This window comes from Phaethon aethereus, assembly GCF_964289735.1.
Source record: "Phaethon aethereus genome assembly, chromosome: 9".
NCBI lineage: Eukaryota > Metazoa > Chordata > Aves > Phaethontiformes > Phaethontidae > Phaethon > Phaethon aethereus.
In genome coordinates, this window is record NC_138585.1 from 25,212,142 (window position 1) to 25,227,250 (window position 15,109).

A 15,109-nucleotide genomic window follows, 5' to 3' on the forward strand; every position below is an offset into this window, starting at 1 on the left:
TTTTGGCTTAAGAATCTATGAGTTAAGGTTCCCAGTGAAAAGTATAATCTTAATTTTTCAATGGCCTCATGTTCAGAACATTTTTGTAGTGGTTGGTCTTGAAAGGCTATTATTATCATTTTTATTATCATTATTATTTTTAATCTTTACAATGGATGTTGTCATTTTCTGATGGAAACTGATGGGTGCCTGACATCTTTCTTTGGTTTGAGGGGGCAGCTTAGGAGAAAAAATAGTAAATTTATTATGATGTGTGATGTTTGTGTCATTCACAGAGGTATAGAAAAATTATTAACCAATCTCTGAGGAAATTCCCAGTCTAATTCCAGCAATGACCCCAGTGTGTCCATGCATTCTTGTATAAATTTTCTCCCAGAAGCATTTTGCTTGTCCTTGTTTAGCCTATTCTAATACAGCAACCAGCAGAGCTGTAAAACGACAGGTACCTGCTTAGAAAAACATAACTCTTCTGTAGTGGTTTCCAGTAGTGATTTTCATCTGGGAAAATTCACCTAAGCTCATATAGCAGGTTAGCGTCTGTCTTGATTTCTTTATTCACTGAAGCCATCCTAGACAAATCCAGAAAATGAGTAGGATTGCAGGGGATAGAAGTATGGAAAGCAAATAGATATTTATTAACTGATCCCAAGGCTGACAGAGACAGATATGCTGAAAGAAAGTAGATATTTATTAACTATTCACTGCTGTGGTAAATTGCCATGAAGTTTGATTGGACAAGAAAAACGCACCAGTAAAAAATGAACTACCATGAGCAGAGCTAGTGTAGTCCATTATTGGACTGATACCTCTGAAAGCTTGGGTGAAGGGTGTGTTGTTTGTTTATGTTTGTTTGTGTGGGTTTTTTTCCCAAATATCCTGCTGGCAGAGGTTTGTCTGGGTGCACATAAGAGAAACATTTTAGTTCAGCACATAGACAAGCCATTCTTTTAATCCTTGGTGGTCAGTTCAGTGTTCAGTAACCATCTCATATTGTACCCCAACATAAACTGTCTCCTTGTATCCAGGGTTATTTCTAATTAAGCTTTGACTTTCTCTTTGGCTTTATTGGGTATTGGTATCTATTATGCTGGTTTTATAGCTCAGAGGCTGTGATCATCTCGCATTTTTATTTACACTAGATGGTAGCTTTTATAACAGCCTCTACAGTGTCTTTGGGTGAACTCTGCTCCTTTCCCTGTGTCAGGCGTAACTTATCTTGCACTTCTGTATTTACTTCCTTATGTAGCAAGCTCAATGTGCCATGAAAATACAGAGCTAAATAACTTATAAATCCACTAGAATTAGATCTATCTAGAAGAATATCACTGTACTGTAAAGTAACTGCTGAAAATAGTCAACAAGTATTCATGAGAAGTAGCTGGGGAAAACGAAAAGCATGTTTATGAAGTTGGGAATGCAGATGTTTGAACTATCAGGCTTTAGGAAAATCTATTGTTGAAGCTATTCTGTGTTACATGGGATAGTCACCAGTCTAGGAAGGGGTAAGAGGATGGAAGTAGCAGCTCTATTCTTAGGTATTTAGGACATTCCCCTATGTATGGAGTAAATGAAGTAAGGGAGCAAAGCTGTAATCTCTGCAGTCTTGGAGGGTATGGTGCTTCTTTTGATTTGTTCTGAAATAGTTTATGAAATGGGAAATAGGAAGATCTCATGGTGGGAGTTGGGAAGGTGGAAAGTGAGGATGGGTTTTTCGCAGCCTTAGAATGTGCACTGATTTGTGGATCGATGTGGAGGAAAATGAGTCACTACATCTCTCCTCCAGCTGTGCTTTTTGCTTGGAACCTAATGAAAATGACAGCATACATGTTTTCTGATGTGGTGAGTCCATGACAGAGACCAACATTTATCTATTTGGTGAATCTGGGTTTTATCTTGGGTGGTTTTGCAGAGATTTCTGTGCTCCATGCAATTGCTACTGCACTAAGACTTCCCAAGCCTGTGGCTCTGTGAACTCCCTCTGAGCGTTCCTTCAGCACTTTCATGATTTCTGGGCTGGAGCTGGCTTATTTTTGCTCTGTTCAGAGGCTGAAAAAGCATTTGACCTGCACCAACCAGGTTGGGTTCTGTAACCAAAAACCAAGTGCCACCCAGGATGACAGCAATAGAGATTTTGGACCACCTACACCTGTTTCAAGCTGCAGAATATTTTAAATAAGCATGGCTTAAACACCAAAAACATTTGAGTGCAATCAGGTGAAGGCAGAAACAGCTTCTGTCAGTGGGCAGGTGGAGGGAAAGGTCTTAAAAATCTGCATGTTGGATTTGGATACCTGAGATCACTTATGGACACTGCCCTTTGCTCTCAGTAAAGATTGTTGTATTACTACTGCCCTTTGCCCTAAGTAATGAGTTGGGTTTTTAATGTGAGAAAAGGTGTGGAAACTTAGTGTTGTATTACCTAAATCTTATCTTCAAACATAAAACTCACGTAAACAGCACGTGAATAAGTTAAATCCTAACAGGAAAGCAAAGGTACTATAGCTTATTGGACTACTGAAAGGTAGTGTAGAGGCTCGTGCCTCTATGCTGAGATATATGTTTTGAACAATAGGTTTATTTGTTGGGATTTTTTTTGAAAAAAAGTTGATTAATCTCAATTTGAGGTTCTGAAAAAACAATCTGAACATTTCTAATATTGGAAAATTACATTAAAATGTAGATATTATACATGATGATCAATTATGCATATGTAGATATTTAACAACCAGATGTTTACCAGAAGTTAAGCCAATTATAACTTTTACCTCGCTCTCCAGTGTGTGACTTTTGGTCAGACTATACTGCATCTGTCACAGCTCAAATGTTTTAGTAATTCTTTTTAAATATTCATTTTGCCTGTGGATCTTGTAATTTTAAGAAAAAATGAATGTCTAATAAGCACATTTCTACTCTGAATCCAGAAAAAAATCCTTTCTATTTAGTGTGTTCTGTGCCATTGAATTCACCTGCTAGATTTTCAGAGTAGCAGTTGATCTGATTGCAGATATTATTAAGGTTTCTGGTGTTTAGGGTAAAATACACTCCATGTGCATTTTAACTGTTTTAGTATAGAGGATCTATTTGTGTAAAACCAGCTCATTTGTGCTCCTCATGTCCTTGAATCAGAGCACCTGCACCCTGCGTGGCTGCTGCTGGAGTCCCAAGAACAATACCAGTGTGCCCTGGTGTTTTTTCTCTTCAAACCATGGATACAAAGTGGATGGGTCGACAAGATCAACTCAGGCAGGTAAGCTGTGGGCTGAGCTCCCCAATTTACGCATGTGCCCATGTCCGATTCAAGACAACAACATTGCAACATGTGTTTTTTCCCAAGGATTTGAGACTACATTAACAAGGCTGCCATCACCGTCCCTCTTTGGAAAGGATATCAATACTGTCCTCCTCACGGGAGAGTATCAGACACCAAATCGCTTCCGGTTCAAGGTTAATCTTTTTTCTATGCTGTTGTAAGGTTCATGTTCTGTGCAAGTTTTGGGCTGGCTGTTACGTGCAATGAGGTTAGGAGGGCTGGGTTAATCCCTCTGATGCACTTTCATGACTCCCACTGAAGTGCTCCGCTACTCCTTCCTTTGTCCTCTGTGCTGTTGCAGTGCATGAGGTTAATGAGGGTTTAGCACAGTGGGATTTTGGCATGAAAAATTACTGAGACCTTTGCAAAGCTCAGCTTTTCTATTACCTACTTTTTTCCTCATCATAGGAAAATTCAGTGAATAAATGTATTTACTTACTTTTTATTTATGGCCTGGACGTATCTCTCAATCATTTTGACAGACAACATTACCTATTCCAATGATTTCTGTTTTCTATGGAAAACTCAACAGCCTGTGCTGTGAATGTGGAGTATCGATGGGTTTTGGGGTTGAGCAGGACTTCTTCTGCGGGAGACATTTCTCTTGTGGTGGGTTCCTGATAAAACAGGGAAAGAGACAATCAAATATTATGAGGAAAATGGCTGAAAAGGAGTAGTGAAAGTTGGAATTTAATAACAATGAAGGCAGAAGAGGAGACTGAGGTATGAGTGGGAATATCCTAAGTCAGAACTATAAGTTAACACTGGAAAAAGATTGAATTAGACATTAGTTTTTAAAGGCCTGACACTTCTGTTGTTTAAATATGTGCAGATCACTGATCCCAAAACACAAAGATTTGAAGTCCCTCATGAGCACGTGCGATCTTTCAGTGGATCCACAGCATCCAATTTAAACTACAAAGTGGATGTGAAACAGAACCCCTTTGGCATCGTGGTGACCAGAGTGAGCAACGGCCGAGTGCTGTAAGTAACATTGGTCGTTTTCCTGAACAACAAGGATGTCCTTGGTTTTCTCTGAAAGCCCAAGTTGCCACACAAGCAATGTATGTCCAAGATGGCCTATGTGATGTGCCCTCTTGGGCATGTAATCTACTGCTCTTCTTTTGACTGATGGATGTTCTGCTAAGACTCTTGCGAGGCCTTTGGAATCAAATTCTGTGAAATGCAGAGCTCTGTCTAAAAGGTTTCAGGTCTGGCGCTCTGTTCTCTTCCCCCCAGTCCTAGGGAAGTCCTTACAGCTACTTTGTTCCATCCATTCAGGGAATTATTATTATCTGCAGGACTCCTTGCCAGTGCTTCAAATTGCCTGGGAACACTCTTCATTGCATCTTTTCTCTTATTCGCCACAATCATGCTGAAGCCCTGAATCACCAAAACCAGGTTTCCCTTTAGACCTATGATGTGCAAGAACAGCTGGTGCAAGCCACGGATAAGCTGGTGTCATGCTGTATGTAAAGTATTGGACACGCTTGTATGTTGCTTGCTTTCATCCCATTTAGGTTCTAAAAATGAATAAATAAAAGGAACCTACAAACCGAACGGCCTGGCTCGAAGACCCGTTTGAAGGGGGAAGTGTCAGGATGAACATGCTTATTAAATCAGTCCAAGAATGATTACCGGTCAGAGTGCTAGGCCAGTTGAATTGTCAATGCTTCAAGTTTAATTAATTAGCAATTATTTTTGTGCTCTTATTAGTATTGTTTTCTTGCTTAGAATCCTCTATAATGATTGATTTGCAATTATAGAGAGCGCAAAAGACGGACGGTATTCAGTAGTGCCTGACTGATGAAACAGGTAGATGGAGGAGGAATAAGAGATCTAGTTCGGTAGAACCGTGTTGAAACAGTGTTCTGGCAGATTGTCTATATTTTCCTTAGGCTTTTGTTGAATTTGATAAAAGTGGTTGCACTTTCTGTCTCTAAAGAAAAAGATTACCATGATGCTTGACTCTGAGTATCTCCAAGAAAGCTGTTGCGAGCATGGGATAAGGGCAGCCCCTCAGAGACAAACCCTTGATCAGTTTGTTTACACAGGATGAGTGCTTTTCCCCAACCCTTGAACAACCAAAGAAAAGGGAGGCCTCTTTGGAAAAGGAGGAGTGGGGACCCGTGTGTTATTGTAGGTCATGACAAAAACCCTAATTATCGAGACAGTTATAAAGCCTATGAGCTTCAATCGTCATTTGTTCCACTTGATCCCCCAAAAAGAGTCAGAGTTCTGACAGAGCAATTACCATCATCGTTTGCAAGACAACCTGAAAGACTGCCATAATTTCATCGGAAATACAAACTTTCCTTCCCTAGGAAGCTAGTTTCAGTACAGTCTGTGAGCAGACGGGCAAGATAGTCCTTGGAGTCATTACAAGTGGACAGAAAAACATAGAATGAGGATTTGACCTATGAAGCCTCTCTCAAATGTTAGCGTTTTTAACCTAAAAAAAATAAAATAGAAAAGGTAAAGGAGCAGATTAAGGTTGTAGCAAGCCCAAAACTCCTGTTTTTGTTGCTTGTTTGTGCAGTGCTTGTAATGGCTAATGCATTGTGTATTTACTGTATAGTTTCAGGACCTCTGTGTGCGTAAAAGTATTTACTGATAATGACATACTCATAGTGATACATGTAGTTATGGTGTACTAATACATCTGAGGTGATAGAGAGTCTTCAAATTGATGTGGCTTGTTTACGTACGGTCAAGAGAAAGTTACATGACTCTCCTGTGTATGAATATCATGACTGTTAAATGTCACAAATATCACATGTAAATACAGCTGTAAACTGAATTTCTAATTAAAACCACCTAAAATATTCCTTTGAAATTGCATATGATGCTAATATATATCAAGGCAGTTTGCCGTCTCGAAGTAATTTTCTCTGCTTTCGTGGAAAGACTGCATTTCTGAAGATCCCTGTAAGCTCTTGATTTAATGAAGCTGAAGATAACCTTCAAATCTGAGGATCGGCTTCATTGTAATTTGTCTCTGCTTTGAATCTGGTTTAACTCTCAGATAAACATGACCGAAATCCCAGCATTCTTGTCATGTGGTAGAAAATGACCACATTTTGGTGGTGGTGTGGGCACCCACCTGGCTGTAGAAAAAGATCCCTACGCATGGTCCCCTCCATCCATCAGGAGTGAAGGTGCCTAAGAAGCCTTTTTGCAGCATCGGGGACTGCAGGTGAAGTCACAACCTGAAGTTCTGCGGCTCAAGGGAGTCTAGAGGCGGCTTCACTGTTACAGCTGCGGCAGCTCATCGGAGCAAAAGGGAGGAGAGCAAATCAATGCGTCCATTGCCTTGTGGGGAGCTGCTCCCCGGTGCACCTCGCGGCAGGATTCGGGCTGCCCCCCACTGTTCTCTGCCTCAGCACCACTTGGATTTCCCTGCCGTTTCCTGAGTCCTTCCGATAGAAACAAGGAGTGAAATCAGGTCTTGCTTAAGGATTTAAAGCTCTCGTAATCCTGGTTTGGAAGATGAACTGTTCGTCTGGATTGAAAGGAAGTGGTGAAAGGTGCAAAATTAAATGAACAGACGAAACTTTAGTAATGAAACTGACTTTTCCCGTGTGTTTTGCTAAGAGATGTAAGGGAGGATTATTGATCTCCATCCCTTTCTCTTTGTACAGATAGATACAATAGTCTCTGTATCTATTTTCGACACCACCAGCTTCATGTTCCTTAAAAAAGCTTAGCAGTTGCTTTATGCAGAATTTGCCACAGGAGCTGTGATAACCATCAAATGCGATTTCAACCATGCAAAGGATCACATTATCACCCTAACCTGCACTCATCTAGGCTCGGTTTATTTGAGAGCTAGCCCAGAGCCATAGTCTGCCTTTCCATGTAGCCACTGGCCTAGCAGGGCTCAAGAGCGGGTCTTGTGCATTTTCACTGGCAAGCAAAAGCTGCAATTGATTTGCAAAATATGATGGAGTGGACTATTTTTGTGTTTCTGTCCACCCACGGCAATTTTCCATCTGCCCCGTTACCGTGAGTGGCCACAGAGAGTGGAGTCAGGATTCAGCGCAACAGATGCAGGGTGGGAAGCGTTGGTGGAAGAGGGGTGTGCACATGTACCCCTGCAAATAGATGGGCCTCTTGTTGGGGAGGTTTCTGTAGGATCAACAGGCACTGCTCATCTTGTTGTCTGTGCAAGGGTTGCTCTGCTCCAGCCCCACACCACCTCGCCTCCCTCTCCTTCAGGTCTCTGGATGAAGACCTGAACCTGCTACCCAGGTCCAACTAAAAGGAGTAGAAACTATTATTGCAACAATTCTTAGTGAAATACTTTTTTTTTTTTTTAACTTGTTTCATCAGGTTTGATACTACCATAGGACCACTGCAGTACGCTGACCAGTTTCTGCAGCTATCAATCAAAGTACCTAGCAGCAACATTTATGGTGTGGGAGAGCACGTGCATAAGCGGTACCGGCACGATGTTAACTGGAAAACCTGGCCCATGTTCAGCAGGGATATTGGCCCCTCTGGGGTAAGGACTGGTTTTGTTACGCCTCATTCTTTGCAGATGACTTCTGGAATCCAAGCCTGTTATGCAGTAGACACATTAAGAATATCCATTGAGTTTTTCCCCGAAGACTTCTCAGGCACTGCATGTTATTACTAAAAGCTAGATGGTACTGACCAAAGTGCCCTGATTTCTGATTCTTGTGTTGACATGCAGTTGAAAACCAGTTGATAAACATTAATATATGGGAGTCCTCAATTTCTACTGATAAACAAAATAAATAACAATATGTCCTAATGCATTGCTGTGCACAGCATTCCGCACGGATGACACATGCTTCTTCAGTTAACATCCTTGTAGCTTGGCAAATGATGGGAAATTTCTCTTTAACAGCTGCCTCTTTACAGGATAAAATACGTCTGTCAGCAGTTATTTGTTTCTCTAGTCTGGATGGCTGTCTCTTTATGAAACGATTTCCAGGGCACCCATTTGTTGATAATTGTAAGGTTAACTATAACTATTACCTCAGTTTCATAAAACAACCACCCATATGCTTTCCTTTGTTCGTGCACTTGTTTTGCGGAAATAAGAGCTATACTAACAGAAACTAGGGAGAGAGACCATTGTATGTAATTAAGTAATAACTTCGGATTTGTACCACTTGCCTGTGACACCCTCTCACTATCTTCCCTGGTTTGAAGACAGTTCTTACCTGAATGGCTCTGAGTCTATCAATAAAAATAAATAACTCATTAAGTTAGACTAACAGCGAACAGAATCAAGTTAGGCTAATTTCAATTTGCTCAAGTTCTGTTTCTTGTGAATTTGTTCTGAGTTGTCCGTTGCAGGGGAAGAAGCACAACTATTACAATGAGTGTTAAAATTTCTAAGAGTTTTGTTGTTAATAATAATGGAAAAAAACATTAGAAAGGAAATAAAAAAGAAGCAAGGCACTCTCTTATTTCCATAGATTAAGCATAAAAATGATTATCTTGAAGAATTAATAGAAACACAGATTAGATGTAAAATCTAATCTATGGTGAAAGGTGATGAAAACACTCTTCAAGTTCTATTGTTAGCTTGATATGCATATATATTACCCAGAAATAGTACTGCAATATATGCAGATTTGCCTGAAGATCCATCATATCTGTTTGCTTATGTTATCTATATGTTTGGGGAAACGTTCATTTTAATGGAAAATATTCCCATAAAGGAGAAGAATGCCAGGAAAGAGAAAACAGAACTGTGGGAAGGTGTTAGGATGTTAATTTTTGTTGTTTGCTATATTTTGAGAACTTCCAAGTTCTACCTGTGATATATTTTGAAATATCCCAGAACAGATACTGTTATTGGATTTTAATCAGCTTACTTTTTCTTTTTTTTCACCCTTTAAGGCAATGCATAACCTATACGGAGTTCAAACTTTCTTCCTGTGTTTGGAAGACAGCACTGGAGCCTCTTTTGGTGTTTTCCTAATGAACAGCAATGCCATGGGTAAGAAAGGTTTCTCTGTAGTTCTGAGCACTGCAGTTAAATATCTTTTTAAATGATCTGTGGGATTTGGATCAAAAATGTAGTGTTTAGTGTATGCAATGTAAGGGGTAAGTAGCTCACAATTAACATGAAGATCGCGCTGGAAATCTGAGGGTCAGAAACCTATTTGAAGGCTGTGCAGCTTTGTGCAGATGTGCAGGACACTGAATCAGAGCCTAAACTTGAAGAGAGCTATACTTGAAAGTAAATGCCCTTTATTCTCTTTAGATAAGTATGCATACGTATGCTTTACAGAATTCTTCACAACTCTTGAGGCTGGAAAGTTGTACTAAAAATTTAAAGATAAAAGTTTGAGCCACTGTATTTCTTCTGATTCTCTTTTCTGTGTGATGTAAAGGAATGGAAATTTGGACATTTAAAAGAGTCATCTGAATACATTTCCCCTTCATTGCAAGTTCAAGTAACGGTTTTGGGTTCCTTTGGTATTTTTGTTTTGTGATTTTTTTCTTAAGTAAATTTTCTAATCATCAATTAGAAAATTACAAAGTTATTTTAGAATTAGCTGTTCCTCAGAATTGGTTTTGTGCACTCTCGTCCGGCAGAGTTTGTGGTGCAGCCTGCTCCAGCAGTGACCTACAGAACCATTGGTGGGATCCTTGATTTCTATATCTTCTTGGGTAACAACCCAGAACAAGTAGTCCAGGAGTACCTGAAGGTACATTTAGCTAGAGAGAGTATGCATTGAACAGATTTTTAAAAGTGCTTGGGATTTTTTTGGGTTCTGGTGAGGGTTTTTTTCACCTCTTTATGTAACTGTGTGTCTTCTCTATGTTATCTATTAACTGAAAATACGACTCAGTACGTATTTAAGAATAACTGTCGGTGTGTCCCTAATGTGACCGCTGTCACTAGTAATAGCTAGCTGGGGTTAAGCTGGGGTGTAGATGTTTTTAGCTGGCCTGTTATGGGAAGCTGAAACTTAAGCACTGCTTTTGCTGGAGATGCAGGAGCAGAGGCCATGCAGCAGCTTGAGGCCCAAGAAATCTGTAGCTGCTAAATTCATCCGTATGTATGGCCTGACTGATCTACACAGTGCTCACTGGAACTAGAGATGGTCTATATGGAATAACTTATGCTTCCTTGCTGGGGCCTACTCTGGTTATAAGGATAAATCCTTGTTCATATGGCAATATTATAGAGTAGATAATGTACTTACAGGTATGTCATGATTTTATGGCCATAAGATATCACACATATCTTTTGTACTTCCTGTGCTCTGCTTACATTTCAATGACACCTTAAAGTATGGGCATTGCCCAAAATATTTCTATTTCTTAAATTAAAAAAAAAAAAAAGAAAAATATTGCATTTGGTAGTAGGCTGCTCATGTCACACAGTCAAGTTTAGTTTTTATGATTCAAATAGATTTGAGGAGTATGGATGTGGGGGAATGGGCACCGAGGTGACACATGCAGTGTCCACTGACGGTGCATGGTATTTTTGCTCTCAACTTGCAGTTTGTGGGACTGCCAGCATTACCCTCCTACTGGAGCCTGGGCTTCCAGCTCAGCCGCTGGAATTATGGGTCTCTGGATGAGGTGAAGAAAGTTGTGGAGAGGAACAGGGCGATCGGACTCCCTTATGTAAGTATGAGGTTTGACGAGGGCAGCAACCCTGTGGAGGCAGAGCTCTGCAGGAGAAATGACCCAAAAGATCCTGACCACAGTGTTCCTCAACTGGTTCATTTCACAGCAGTTTAAATTAGTAAATTTCTAGTACACAGAAATGGACCCATTATCAGAATGTGGGACATGGTGGGGTTTAATTGCAGTAAGTTGTATTTGAGCACTTTATTGTAGTACTTTTTCAGTTATACTTTCCAACTATATCCACTTATCTTCTCATGTTACCTAATCCATGAGTTTATTTTTTTAATTGTTCTGTGGACAATTATGGAACCATATATTATTCTTAATTGACAGCCAAAGGTAAAGTAAAATTAACTTTTAAAATTAGATTTCAGATTACATTAGCTTGATGGTTTAAATAGAATAAAAATACCCTAATATTAAGCTGAGAGTTGAAGAAGAAATGTTTGGATTTAAAGGGATAGCTCCTGAAGCCAGGCAAATGCAATGAAATAGCCACAAGTCCAGGGGCTAATTAGAAAGCATGCCAATATACACATTCATTTACATTCTGTTAATGTTAATGCAGCTCTTTTTAGGCACGAAAGATGTGTTAGTACTATTAATTAGGGCTTTAAGTATGAGATGAGATGCACATTGTTTGCAAATGGTCCTGACAGCATGCTTTCTCTCAGGCTGCAGCAAAGTCCCAACAGTAATTTCACTACAGGACAAAGGGGAATTGTCAGAAGAAATTGTGTTGGACTGATATGCAAAAACTTTACATCTTTCAGGATGCTCAGATCACTGATATTGACTATATGGAGGAAAAGAAAGATTTTACTTATGACAAAGTGAAGTTTCATGATCTCCCTAATTTTGCAGCTTATATGCATGACTATGGACAAAAATATATTATCATATTGGTAAGCATGTATTTGTTTCTTTTTTCCTTTGTAAATAATCTCATTATAATTATTTATTATTATACTTTATATAATAATATTCTATGTCATTATTACATTTATTGCCTAACATTCTAGTAGCCTATAATAATTGATAGATTAGATCCTGATTTCTTCTTATCTTTTGCTTTCTAAATTTTTTTTAGGATCCTGCTATTAGCATACAAAATCTAGCTGACGGTAGCCCATATGGAAGTTATGTTAGGGGAGAGAGCAAAAAAGTCTGGGTTAATGAATCAGATGGAGTAACAGCGTTACTTGGGGAGGTAATTGCATTTTTATGAATTTGAACTTGGTCTGTTGTCACTGTTATGGTTTAATTTAGGTCAGGGGGCTCCTTTTAAACTCTAATTTTCTAAGTTGTTTCTTTCAGTAAAATTGCCTGCCAGTGAGAACTAAGTTTATAAGGTTTCACTTAGAATATGATACTTTTCAACCTTCTTGACTTTTTTCCCCAATTTTCTACATTAAACAAAAAGGAAAATTAAGGTTGTTTGAAGGCTCAAAGAACAATTCATCAGCCAGTTCCTATTTATTTTCAACAGTGACTGAAGAGCCAGCTCCCACATTTTCCTTTTAGTTTATAATTTTAACTTCTATTGAGAAATTTTTCTGTTGGGTACTGTTCCTTGTATGACTTAAATAAAAACAGTTGAAAACTCTGAAGTTAAGAAGCTCATGCTCTTTTTGCCTTCTTTCTGCATGTGAGCTATTGTCACCCTAGCAGTTTGTCGTTCAAAAGCTTTCATCAGAGCACTATATTAGCACTGCTTTTGATGGCTAACTATGGGGGTCTTGGTGGACAACAAGCTGAACATGAGTCAGCGGTTTACTACTGCAGCAATGAAGGCAAAATGGACCCAGGGCTTTATCCACAGGGGCATTACTAACAGAGGGAGAGATGTGATCATCCCACTCTACTCAGCGTTTGTCAGGCTGCCCCTGGAGTCCTGTGTCCAGTTCTGGTCCCCACAATTCAAAAAGACGTGGACAGACTGAAAAGCGTCCAAAGGAGGGCCACAAAGATGATCAAATGGCTGGAGAACCTGCTCTGTTAGGAAAGACTGAAGTTTTTCTCTCCCTAAAAAAAAGACTCATGGGGGACTTCATCACAGTATTCCAGTAATTAAAGGGCAGCTACAAAGAGGACAGAGGCTCTCTCTTTGCAAGGACCCTCATGGAGAAGGCAAGGGACAATGGGTACAAGTTGCACCGGACATTTTTTCCACTGAGAACAATCAATCATTGGAACAACCTCCCCAGGGACATGGTAGAGTCCCCATCACTGGCGGTTTTCAAGATGCAATTGGACAGGGTGCTGGATGATCTCATCTGGGTTCCCTTTCCTGTGAAAGGTGGGACCAGATGATCTTTCAGGGTCCCTTCCAACCTTGCTCTATAATTCTATGAACCTATTTATATTTAAAAATATAACTAAAAATAGAATTAAAATATAATAAATATAAATATAATTAAAAATAAAAATATAATTAAAATATAATTAAAAGTTTAATTAATTATTTCCCTTTTAATATTGCAGGTGTGGCCAGGGGAAACTGTGTTCCCAGACTTCACTAACCCAGACTGCACTAGCTGGTGGGTGGAAGAATGCAAACTGTTTTATAATATAGTGCCATATGATGGGATCTGGATTGTAAGTAATTCAGAACTTTCATTTTTATTTTTGTTTTTAAAAATAGACAAGGATAGATGTTTATCAAATTCAATTTGCATTGAATTTGAAAGGGATATTTACTATTACTAACCTCAAATCAGTGCAGGATGTGTATGTCTTCTGGTGTTGAATTTGCAATTCAGATTTGAATTTTAAATTTTAATTTGAATCATTAATGGCATTTAATTGATCAGTGTGCTGTTTTTTTGGATGTTCAGTGACACTTGAAAATGCTTCAATTGATGAACCATTGCTAAAGGTAAATACTAGCACACTCCTGTCCTCAGAATGGCAATATTTGGAGACCTGCATACCAGCTCAGTGAATGTGTCCTAAACAGGTCCTGAATACAGGGTAAAATACATATAATCCATGTATCTATGCTCCAATTAGTCCATGGAATTTCCATGGAAAAATCAGGCTCATGAGACAGGTTCTCCCACAAAAGGACTAAAATATAGTCTGGCATGGTGTATTTTAGGCAGAGTTCATGGAAATCAGATGAGAATAATAACCATTTTGACTGACCAGATTAGTTTTTTACAGGAATATTCTGTAATAAAGCTTCTAATAGTGGGTGTCTGGACAAAATCTGTAATTAAACTTCTCAATCTCTGTCTCAGCACCACCTTCTCTTTATTCTTTTGCCATGCATTTTAAAAAGCTGTAACAATTTTAAATTAACCTTTATGGCAAAATACAGTCTTTCAGCTGCTATGTGGTAGAATGAGTATTTCTCACTTATTTTTGCTGACTCTGTGGTTCCATCAAGTCAAGCCATGAAATTTAAGACTGCACAGCTCTCTTACACAGAGCAAATAATTTGAGTGGAACAACTGGTCACTACAGTGCCTTCCATGATGAATTTGCTTTCTTCTTCCATGCATGTTTTTCCTGCAGCACATTCAGGGATGCACCTAGAAATACACCTACAGCACTGCCAGATAAAATATTCATGGAAGCAGACAGCAAGGTTTGACAGTATAATGGCTTGCAAAGCATTATAAAGGTGATGTTTAAGAATATTTAGTCACCTTGTGTATTTTGTCAGAAAGTAGCAATGTACATTTGTTCGTTCTGCATTTCTCTCCAAACACATACCAAAAACATTTCCTTAAGAGATGTGTGGAGTTGGTCATAGGTAGGGACAATGTACACACGAGCACCTCTTGCAGTTTTTTTCTGCGGAGGGATAAGATGTAGTTCGTGCGACATGACGCTCATCTGTATACAGAAGTCTGTCCAACACTGAGACCTGTATTGATACAAGAATTGACCAGGTAAGTATCTGAGTTATATCATTCTTGCCTAATTGCACAGTACTAGTTCTATGTAATTTTTCCTTAAAAAATAATGGAATAGAATGTAAGACTTTGTTAGGAAAACGTACTTGACTTAACTTTATTACAATCTGCATCTTATCTTTTCAGGATATGAATGAAGTATCCAACTTCATTAAGGGCTCAAAAAATGGTTGTGCGCAGAATGACTTAAACTATCCTCCTTTCACTCCCAGTAAGTTCATGTACTTTAACCAGAAAGCAAAATATCAAA

The 15,109-nt window shown here is 39.1% G+C and overlaps 1 protein-coding gene across 1 annotated transcript in view; it reads left to right on the forward strand.

Moving 5' to 3' along the window:
• SI (sucrase-isomaltase) overlaps positions 1–15,109 on the forward strand; it is a gene marked incomplete at its 3' end in the record, with an annotated part of 53,117 nt that overhangs the window by 2,445 nt on the left and 35,563 nt on the right. Inside the window, exons 3-12 of the mRNA XM_082003742.1 lie at positions 3,127–3,444; positions 4,143–4,294; positions 7,643–7,814; positions 9,188–9,287; positions 9,890–10,002; positions 10,805–10,930; positions 11,710–11,841; positions 12,027–12,146; positions 13,421–13,534; positions 14,986–15,070. Of these exons, the coding sequence (XP_081859868.1) occupies positions 3,127–3,444; positions 4,143–4,294; positions 7,643–7,814; positions 9,188–9,287; positions 9,890–10,002; positions 10,805–10,930; positions 11,710–11,841; positions 12,027–12,146; positions 13,421–13,534; positions 14,986–15,070 (1,432 nt within the window). The remainder of the gene's footprint in view (positions 1–3,126; positions 3,445–4,142; positions 4,295–7,642; positions 7,815–9,187; positions 9,288–9,889; positions 10,003–10,804; positions 10,931–11,709; positions 11,842–12,026; positions 12,147–13,420; positions 13,535–14,985; positions 15,071–15,109) is intronic.